General features: G+C 41.1%; 1 protein-coding gene across 1 annotated transcript in view; it reads left to right on the plus strand.

Moving 5' to 3' along the window:
* The window catches only part of CTPS1 (CTP synthase 1), a 38,788-nt gene that overhangs the window by 11,424 nt on the left and 16,180 nt on the right, over positions 1-11,184 (plus strand). Inside the window, exons 3-9 of the mRNA XM_007952711.2 lie at positions 965-1,065; positions 1,855-1,971; positions 4,218-4,301; positions 4,766-4,846; positions 7,427-7,578; positions 9,354-9,486; positions 10,924-11,012. Of these exons, the coding sequence (XP_007950902.1) occupies positions 965-1,065; positions 1,855-1,971; positions 4,218-4,301; positions 4,766-4,846; positions 7,427-7,578; positions 9,354-9,486; positions 10,924-11,012 (757 nt within the window). The remainder of the gene's footprint in view (positions 1-964; positions 1,066-1,854; positions 1,972-4,217; positions 4,302-4,765; positions 4,847-7,426; positions 7,579-9,353; positions 9,487-10,923; positions 11,013-11,184) is intronic.

An 11,184-nucleotide genomic window follows, 5' to 3' on the forward strand; every position in this document is an offset into this window, starting at 1 on the left:
TGTTGCATTGTGGTCAATGTCATGAGACAAAGTGTACGAGAACTGCTGTATGGAAAGTGAATTTGCTCTGTAAATTTTCACCCAAATCACAATTAAAAAAAGAGAGAGAGAAAAAAAAAATCTTTAGTTTCTTCATCTTTGGCTTAATGGTTGTTGCATAAATTTGAATAATAGTCATATTAACTGGTCTTCCTTGTAGGCATATGGATATTATCCTATCACTGACAGCAGCTGCATTGTACTTCACCATAAATCTTGAAATGTTCTTTTTGATGACGAACAAGATGACATTCTTTTTCATTTTGTCATTCTCAGTGTGGTAGACCATGTAATTGTCAGATTCAAAATGGCCAATACCAGTCCATTTCAGCTCACTAATGGTTAGTGTAATGCTTAAGGCATTTGACCGCTTAACAAAAGGCTGGCAGTTCAAACTCACCAACTACTCTTTGGAAGGAAGATTGGGCAATCTAACTCTGTAGAGATACCGCCTCGGAAACCCAAAGAACCCAAAAAGGGGTTGCTATGAGTCAAAGTGACATGATGGCAGTGAGTTTTTGTTTTGTTTTGTTTTGTTTTTTTTTTGAGTGGCTAGGATATCAATCTTTATGCATTTCATTTTGTTTTTGACAACTTCCAACATTACTTGACTCATGAGCCAGAGGGTAGACTCAAAAATACAGAGGAGTAGTGCTCTGATGTGGCTCAGGACATCAGGTGTGGCCTTGCTGTGTTGCAGTGCTTCCAGCTATGACTTGGAAGTCTGGGAAAGAAGCAGTGAGGAGTATGAGGCCAGACATTTGTTGGGGCCATTTAAAAATGTGACCCCACTGCCACTGTGTCAAGGCCAAGAGTGCAGCAGTTTATCACAAGTTGTGTCTGCCTGGAGACTGATTGGACACTTTGTTTAGAAATCAATGCTAATGGAAAAGTGTAGATGACACATTTCTTCTCTCTTTCCCAGTTGTCCCTCACATCACAGATGCAATCCAGGAGTGGGTGATGAGGCAGGCATTAATCCCTGTAGATGAAGATGGTCTGGAACCTCAAGTGTGTGTTATTGAGGTTGGTATGCATCTTTACTAAACTACGTGATTCCTGCCTGTGTGAGCAGGCATACATATTCATCTCCTTAGCCATCAACAAGGCCCTTGGGCCTCCTGTCTCTGCCAGTGAATGACATTGCAGAATGGCAAGTCAGGTCATAGTCACGTGGAATGGCCACACAGTAGAAAGCTATACTTTGTCCAAGTGAGTCTCCTTTTTCAGCATTTATAGATTCACTTAGCACTGACTGTACCAATAAGGGTGATGTGACACATTTTCAATTCCCTCTTCAGAAAGTCTGCAGACCTTTGGCTTTCCACTGGCAGGAGCAGTCATTGCTGAGTGAGCTTCATTTGCTTTCATTTTTGTGCTCCCATAATGCTGACTCAGGCTGCTGGATTGCAGTGTTCCTTCAAAGACAGGAGACTCAAAAGTTCTGGCAGTTTGTTGATAATTGATGCTTTTTAATACAAAAGTTGATCCTAGTTAACTAAGGAGATAGATTTAGGCTTCTTTGCTTTGCAAATCTCATACAGATAAAATTCCTAGTACTTCTCTCACCTGACCTTTTACTTGAAATGATATAGAAAGATCTATAATAACCTTGGGGATCGGTGAGCTTGCCCAAAAGACTAATCTTTTAGCAGAAGGAAATGTGTGATTGCTGTTAACTAACATTATATAGGGCTAGAGAGCCTATTACTGCTGTTACTGATGCTGGATTGAGATGATAGAGAGCAGTTGTTAGATAATGAATGCACCAGAGGAAGTTCAGTGCTAACATCTAAAATGGCTTTGTTCTTCTAGCTCGGTGGAACGGTGGGAGATATAGAAAGCATGCCCTTTATTGAGGCTTTCCGGCAATTCCAATTCAAAGTCAAAAGAGAGAACTTTTGTAATATTCACGTCAGTCTAGTCCCTCAGGTAAGGTATTCAAAGTTTTACTTTGGGAGAAAAGGATAATTTTTACTCCTTAGCTAATATTTTTAATTACTTGAGGTGCAGGAAGCAGGGAAGAAAGAACTTTTTTGTGAATAAAAAATTACAATTGTAGTTTTTGAAAGTATCAAATGGAAAACCTTTGAAAAAAGAGCCATCGCAGCTAAAAGCCAATGGATTGAACATGTGTGTTTGTGTTTACTACATGGCAGAACTTCATTATAACTAAATTGGAGGGATTTTTCTTTTAAGACAAAAATTTACAAAGATAAATAGAACGTGAGAGAAGTCAGTAGTAATAGTTGGACTACTAGAAACTGATCTAGCCAACCTCGGGGAGATGAATCCTGGAAAGTAGGGAAACATTCCTGTTTGCCCTGTAGAACCCCCAGAAATCTAAGAATTGGCAGCACTGTAAATGGGGGTGAGGGTGAGATTCATAACTGCTGTTTGAGAAGCAGTTAGACCCCTGCATCCTCTTCTCTAATGTGCACAGCCTAGCATCAGCCCCTCTCCCGCTTTGATGGAAGACTGGGATTTTTCTGGTTGGGCATTATTACTGAATGCAAAACTTGGGGGTTAAGTGTAATTTAAGACATTATCAAGACACTTTTTCTTCTTCTGCCACTTGGTTCCCAGAAGAGATGTAAGATTCTTCTCTGGGAAATCGACTAGCCCAGGAGAAACAACCCTGCCCCTCAGGGACTCTCCTGAAACAGCTCAGCCAGATTCCTCCATAATGAGGACTCCAGTCAACATCTCAACCCATTCACACAGAACTTCTAGTCATCCTTTAACATGAGCTAGCATCCAGTGGTCCATAGACAGCTTAGACGAAACGGAAGCTTTCAGGGATCAGGAAACAGAAAAAACACCCATCCTCCGACAATTAAGAGGAGAGAAACTGCATCCATTGAACAAGACCTGGATACTGTAGGTGAGTTCAGAGAAAACAAATAACTCTTGGATGTTAAAAATTGGATAACAGAAATGAAAAACTTAAGAGAAAGAAAGCTGAGGAAATACCTTAGGAAGTAGGAGAGAAAAGGTGAGGAAATTAGAGAACCAGTCCAGGAGTTCTAATATCTAGATAATAGGAGTTTCAGAAAATAAGAAAAGAAACAGAAAAGTGGTAATCTGAACCAGGAGTTAGCCTGCCATCTGTTTTTGAAAATAATCTTTATTAAAATACAGACAAGCCTATTCTTTCTATATTGTCTATGTTTGCTTTTCCGTAATAATAGCAGTAGTTGTGATGGAGACTGAATGGCCCATGAACCCTAAAATATTTGCTGTCTGGCCCATGACAGAAAACATTTTTTGACTCTTGATCAAAATAATTCAGAGTAATTTCCAGAGGTGAATTTCTGGATTAAATTGAAAAGGCCCACTGAATGCCCAACATACTGCATGAAAAATCATACACATATACAGACCAAGGCATATCGTCGTCAAATTTGAGAAAAACTGGGCAGAAATTTTAAAAGCCTTTAAAGAGAAAACTCAATAATCAAATGACATTGGAATTTTCAATACTGGAAGCTAAAAGATAGTGAAGGTGTTTAAAAATTTTAAGGGAAAAGGATTTCCAACCTAGAATTTTATACCCAGCAGATCTGTCAAAGTGTGAGAGAAGCCTAAAGATAATTAATTAGTATGTAGAAAACACAGAGCACCAAAAATGAAATGACAACAAAAAATTTACTAATGTCAAGGAACACAAAATTAGACTAGTAAGGAAAAGTATGGGATAGAGTTTAACTGAATAGTAAGTACTCAAAGATATATAAACCCTGCAGAGGGGTCTAACCAAAATCCTGAGATAGAGGCTCCAGGCACAAAAGGGTGTACACCTAGTAGAGGGAGGAGAATGTGAGAGGCGGTGGGATCCTCATCTAACAGGAAAATCAGTAGAAGACATCTCAAACTAAGTGCCAAGAAGTGACAATAAAGCATATCAGAAGGATCAACTAAAAGAGTTGCAGAGTGGTTGCCTCTGGTGTTTGGAAAATGAGAGGAGGGTAGATAAAGACTGGATACTACTGTTCTTTAAGGCAAACCTGTTTGATTCTAAAATACATGCACATGTAACTGACAAAAAGTAAAATTCAGTTCTGTAAATTGTCACATGATCTAGTTCCCTATTAAAAGGCATTCAGAGAAAAGTCATACTTAACAATTCTTTACTATAGAGAAATGAACTTTTTTTTTTTTTTTCTTTTGTAAAATAGCCAAGTTCAACAGGGGAACAGAAGACTAAACCCACTCAGAATAGTGTTCGGGAACTTAGAGGCCTTGGGCTTTCCCCAGATCTGGTAAGATTTCCTGATTACCTGCTTTCAGTATGATCTTATGTGTCTAATTCGAATCACTCCTCCATGACAGATAGGACCTTTGTTTTCTTGGCATGCTTTTGATTATAATTGATGGTGGAGAAAACAGCTAGTGCTTTGAATGGGGCTCTTAATTTCATGAGATTCCTTCCCTGGCATGCCCTAATTTCTCCTCTCTTTCCTTCATTCATTATTCCTTCATTCATTCTCCTTTTCCTTCCTACCCAAGAACAGTAACGAAGGAGGAAAAGCCAGTTAGCTCTTATGGTTCATTTTTCTGTTTAATGTACTGCCATTCCTTTGGAAGTCGGGGTTTAGGAATTTAAGTTTTGAAAATAGGTAATATATATTGATTGTGTTGTGATGTCTGTTTTAATTTCATTCAGGAATAAAACCCAACTTTGTCATCCCTTCCTTCCACCTAAGCTGCTTTTCTTTACTGCTAGGTTGTGTGCAGGTGCTCAAATCCTCTCGACACATCAGTGAAAGAGAAAATATCGATGTTCTGCCACGTTGAACCTGAACAAGTAAGTAGCAGCTTGATCTTTATGTGAATTTTGGTCTTACTGTCCTAGAGTCCAGTAGCAGTTTCCTGAGGCTTCTAATTTTGCAGGTTGAGGTGGTAGACTGTTCCTAGAAGAACTGACCCCCCCTTGGTTCTGTGATCCATGGTCTTATCTCATCAGGTTCCCCAATTGTACCTTTACCTCTCCTGCTGCTTTTCTTCTGCTCCTTGTACTTCAGGCTACTGCTATACCCAGTGGCTCTCAGTTCCCTTCATGCCCCATACTCTTTCTAGTCCTGGGCTTCTGTGCTTGCTAATCTCTGTGAGAGATCACTGTCCCCTCTCCCTATTGATCTAACAGTCTCTTCTTCATTTTCATCCTTCAGGGCACAGCTAGGACATGGCATTTTCAGAAAAGCTTTACTTGCCAAACCTCCTTGGCCTCTGTTTCAGTTACCTCGTGCCACCATGACAGGAATATACCACAGATAGGATGACCTTAACAAACAGGAGTTTATTCTCTTACACTTTGTAGGCTTTAAGTCTGAGTTCAAAGTGCCAGGCTGTAGAGGCTGGGTGAAAGCCCCTCAACCTTGGGCTTCACTCTGCCTCCTGCTCCCAGCCCACTGAAGCTGGAGGCTTTTCTTCACTCAGCTGTTGGCTGCTGAAGCTAACAAGCCAAAGGTTGACAAGTAAAAAGGCACAGTTCCAATGTTACCAAACCACACAGCAGGCCATAATTCGAGTCCATGGAAAGTCCCAAGGTTGGCAGAGCATGGCAGGCTGCTGAACAACGACAATGGCTATACAGGGTTCAAGCAAGCAGGGTTCAAGCATGCCGTAAGCTAGAGACCATTCCCCAAGGCTTCTGCTTATATACAGGAAACAGACTACATTCCTAAGGCAGCTACTGAACTACTCACAGTAGATTCCACCATGACATTGATTACCAGTCTCATCATGGGGAATACTACATCCACCTGCCCAGCCACTCAACCAGGCCCAGCCAAGTTGACACACAAACTGAACTACCGCAGCCTCAAACCTCAGGGTTAAATACTTCCTCTCTAGGTCCCCGTGTGTCTCATATATGCTGGGGGTGACCTTTTTGTACCAATCAAGTTGATTCCCACTCGTGGTGACCCCGTGTGTCAGAGTAGACCTGTGCTGCACAGGGTTCTCAGTGGCTGAGTTCAGAGGAGGGTCACCGGGCCTTTGTTCTGAGGCACCTCTGGGTGGACTCAGATTGCCACCCTTTTTGTTAGCTGACGATTTAACTGTTTACATCATTCAGGGATCATCCTATCATACTGCCCCTTAATGTTTGTATGTATCTGTGTTTTTCTCCCCTCATAGACTGTGAGCTTCTTCAGGGCAAAGACCACCATGTCAGCTTTGTGTACCTGGTGCCAGTTGTCTAGGGTGTTGTAGGCTGTCAGATGTAATTTAGTCTTTTTGTTAACTGTGCTAATGAAGGGAACCTGTGTTACAGAAAATCTAAAATGTTGAAACCTGTAATACATCTAAGCAGGGTGTTTAGTATGAAAATTCTAGGGGTTGATAAGTTGAGATCGTAGCATTGGTCAGGTTTAGTTGAAGGAGAGTAGAAGGGAAGTTAAGGTCAAGGAATTTTAAGACTGGGTTTTTTATATGTGGATTATACTGTCAAATTTTCTAATGTGGTGGTGCCTTAGTTAGTGCTGCTGTAACAAGTACCATAGGAGGGTGGCTTTAACGAATAGAAATGTATTTTCTCACAGTTTAGGAGGCTACAAGTCCAAATTCAGGGTGTTGGCTACAGGGGAAGGCTCGCTCTGTCGGCTCTGGGAGAAAATCCTTGTCCTTTCAGCTTTTCCTCCTCAGTTCCTTGGGGATCTCCATGTGGCATCAGTCGTTTTCCATTTGTACTTGGGTCCTTCTGTGCTTGATCTGCTCTTTTATATCAAAAAGTGATTGGCTTAAGATGCCCCCTACGGTGATATGGCCTCATTAGCATGAAACCCTATTCCCAAATGGGATTACATCCCCATGGATAAGGGTGAGGAGTTACAATACATGATTGGAGGGACACAATTCAGTCTGTAACAGGCAGTTCTCAGACTGGGCTACACAGTGGAATCACTTGGGAGCTTTAAGAAACACTGATGTCTGCCTCCCCAGGGAGTCTGGTTGAAGCAGCCTGGGTGGGGGTTCGCTTTTGGACTTTTATGAGCTCCCCAGCTGAGGCTGATGAGCAGCCAAGCCTGACAGCCATTGTTCTGTGTTAATCCTTTCATTCATTCTTGGGACAAATCCTACTTGGGCATGGTTGTTTTTGTTTTTGTTTTTTAAACCACATTTGTGGTTTGGCTTGTGACTTTTAAGAAGTTTTTTTTTTATTTTTTTAAATCCATATTCATTATAGAATAACCATTAATTTTCTTTTCTATTCTTTTTGAGTTGATTTTGGTCATTTACATTTTTCTAGACATTGGTCTTTTTTCTGTTTTCAAATGGATAGCAGATACTTTCCCAAGACCATACAACCAGTAGGAGACTATAAGGCCAGTTAAGTTTTGTTTGTTTTTATTAAATAACTGCTTTTTTTCCTTTTTTAAAATAGGTCATCTGTGTCCATGATGTCTCGTCCATCTACCGCGTCCCTTTGCTATTAGAAGAGCAAGGGGTTGTGGATTATTTTCTTCGAAGACTCGATCTCCCTATTGAGAGGCAGCCACGGAAAATGCTGATGAAATGGAAAGAGATGGCTGACAGGTGTGTCTCAGGGAGGAGCGGGGGGTGGAGGGCGAAAGGATGAGTGTTAGTTCTCTTGTTTGCAAGGCCACAGGGAATTTGTTGCACTTTAGCATTTCTGCTATCGGTACAGGTTGGGAAAGGTCTTAACGGTAAGAGACTGGTAAGATTGTTAAATCCTGGTCGAGCTGGGGCCAGGTCCCAGGTCTCCAGATACTTTGCATAGAAAATCCAGATTACTTTCTGTCACAATTGTCTCTCATCAGCTATAAAATCAGTTCAAACTGGTGTCCAAGTACTGTGGGCTGGTGCACATTCCTGAAGACCCAGACGTAAGGCTCTGCTTTCTGGGCTGACCATGGCTGGGGCACTCTGTGTGTTGGGAACATGCTGCTCACCCGTTCCAGGGGGATAAGCAAGGGTGCTCAGTCTTCTCTTACTGGAAAAACAAAAACAAAAATCCGCTACTATCGAGTCATTTCCAACACATGGAGGTTCCATGCGTGCCAGTAGAACTGTGCTCCATGGCATCTTCAGTGGATGGTTATTATTTATTTTTTCAGTAAATTGCCAAGCCTTTGTTCGGATGGACTTGAACTGCCTACCTTACAGTTAACAGCAAGCACATTAACCATTTGCACCACTGAGGGACTTCCTTCTCTTACTACTGCTGCCAAAACTCATTACTTCAAGGGCTGAACCCACTCCCCTTTCCTCTTCTTAGAGCTCTGTGATGCCCTCACCTCCCCCAATCATCCATGTCAAAGCTCCTCACAGGGTGTTCAGAGCAACGGGTGTGCCTGGTTTTAGTTACAAAATCACTATGACAGTAATGAGCGTTTGGGGACGGAACATTCCTTCCCTTGCTCTGAGCTATTCCAGCTTAGTCTTTGTTCATTTACATGTATATCTTTATGTAACTACCAAAATAGCACACAGTTTTTGATTTTTTTTTTCATAAAATGTCCTGCTCTGTTACTAATTATACTTTACAATTATAATTTTTAATGAGTATAGAATATTCTATTATGTAGCTGCCCTATAATTTATTTGACTGTTCCCTTCTTTTGTAGACATTTAGGTTGTTAATAGTTTTCATATTTTACTTCCTATTAATTTTCTTTTCTTGTGTTCTTTGTTGTTCCACGAAGAACTTGAGGTGATGTGCTGTCAGAAGTTTTGGTGTTAGAAACATTTATTTTTTATAGTTGTTATTTGCCCCTCTTGGACTGTTTCATACCATTTGGATAAATTCCTACATGTAGAATTCCTGAACTGAAAGACATAATGGTTTATATGGCTCTTAATATATGTTACTCAGTTTCTGTTTAGAAGAAACTGGTTAGTGGAACAGATTCTGTCTACACTTGTTGATGTTTAAATATTTTTGGTTGATTAAGGGCTATAAGATATGTTTTCTTTTAATTTGTATTTCTCTTGATTTACCAGCTGGGCTAAATAGTTTGCTTTATATTGATTTACTAATCACATTGACTCTTGTGAATTGTTTGCTCATGTCTGTTAAATTTTTTACCCTTTCAGAGCTTTTCTTAACCAATTTGTGTGAGATTTTGGAACAGTCTCTTTGTAACAGCTTCTGAAATCTAGTCTCTTTAAAAAGCCGGCCATGTTGATCTGAAAATTACTTCCTGTTTACTGGTCTGTGCATAGAGCTCAGTTAATATCTGCTCCCATAATGTTCTTCCCAACATGCTTTTCTTCTTAAAAAGCAAGTTTGATTGCACGAGGTTACACACAATCTAAGTAAATGGTTCTTTCTTGACCTTTGTTGGTAGATATGATCGCTTGCTGGAGACCTGCTCCATTGCTCTCGTGGGCAAATACACCAAGTTCTCCGACTCGTATGCCTCTGTCATTAAAGCCCTGGAGCACTCTGCACTGGCCATCAACCACAAACTGGAAATCAAGGTAAGGGGGGGATGGCGTGGGTGCAGCCGAGGTGCGAACAGGAGGCCATCTCATGGGTAGGTGCTGCGTGCATGTCTGCTTTATTTGTTGGAGCTCAGAATTTCTTTTTTAGGGATAAAAAGATTTGTTGTTGGCTCCTGGCTTTGAGAGAGTAGTGGGGCATTTTCAGGAAAGAGCGAAGGGGAGACATGGTCAGAGTAGATCAGAGTAGATGCTGAGAGAGAGTCAATGCTCAGATCTGTGTATTAAGGACCAAATAAAATCGCCCATGACATGGGCCAGAGGTGCATTGCACAGTTGAGGGCCCTGTCTAGTCACTATTCTAAATGCCTAGTGATTCTGAGGCCATGCCTTTGAGGCACCAAGTCTTTGAGACACTTTGGACTCCCTTTCTTAGCCTATGTTGGTACTGTTTTCCTCATCTTTAAAACCCACTGCCATGAAATTGATTCTGACTTACAGTGACCCTGTAGGACAGTAGAACTGCCCCATCGGGTTTCCAAGGCTGTTAATCTGAATGGAAGCAAAATGTCACAACTTTCTCCATGGAGTGGCTGGTGGGTTCAGACCACTAGTGTTTTGGTTAACGGCTGAATGCTTTATGCACTACGTCACCAGAGCATCTTCACCTTTAAAGGAGGATGTCATAATATCCATCTCATAGACTGTTGAGCTTTCTCTGATATGTGTCAGGTCACCCAGCCCGTGCCTGGAATGTGGGTGGCACTCAGTCAGTTGTAGTTACCATGTTTTGCTCTATAAAGTGGTGGGCAGCAGCTAAGCTGTGAACTGGGGAGTGGGCCCATTGGTCTCTACATGGGGCAGTAGAGTGTCGAGGTTTAGAGCATGGGCTCTGGAGCCAGACAGTCCAAATTCTGGCTCTTCCACTTATGAGCTGTGTTACCCTGGGCAAGTTACCTCACCCTCTGTGTGTCTCAGTTTCCTCATCTTTGAAAAGAGACAATAATAGCCTTCATTTTGGGATAACTGGGATGTGTCTGTATACTTTTGACAAAACTCATAAAAGTGTCCACTTGAAATACTTGTATTTTATCGTATAAAAACTTATACTTCAGTGGAGTTGGAAAAAAATGAAACAAGTCTTGGTGGAAGATGAAGTGGGGAGAGTGTCTCTTGGACAGAGAACACTCGAGAGTCTAGTCCAGTGGTTTAGCCGAGATGGGATCCTGTGCACCAAGGGTGCGGCAGGTGGAGAGCTGGATTTGGGAGGTGGATGATTTTGAAGGAAGTTTTTATATTTTAAAATACAGGGAAGATTTTAACCTTTATTTTAAATTTATGATTAATTTTAAACATTAAAATTATTTTAAAAATTAGAAAGGTAGAATATTGATAGTATTATTTAAAAATTATCGAAAGAATGTGGCTCTGGAGTCATGAGCCTGCTTCTTCCCTTCGTGTCTGAAAAACCCCCAGTACATAGATTCTACAGACCTGGAGCCGAGCACCTTGCAGGAAGAGCCCGTTCGCTACCACGAAGCATGGCAGAAGCTCTGCAGTGCTCAGTAAGTCGAATTTCCAACCTCTGGTTTCCCGTTTGCTTTTAAAGAACAAAGCACTATACTTTCACGTCATAGTAAGTAATCTACTTGTTTCAGTATTTTTGATTATTGAACAGACTGTGTACTATATGATCTAAGCCTTATGAAAGTACAGCTTACCAGTATAGCTGAGTCT

Source organism: Orycteropus afer, unplaced genomic scaffold, assembly GCF_000298275.1.
Source record: "Orycteropus afer afer isolate SDZICR_OR568_19922 unplaced genomic scaffold, OryAfe1.0 scaffold00355, whole genome shotgun sequence".
In the NCBI taxonomy this organism is placed as follows: Eukaryota; Metazoa; Chordata; class Mammalia; order Tubulidentata; family Orycteropodidae; genus Orycteropus; species Orycteropus afer.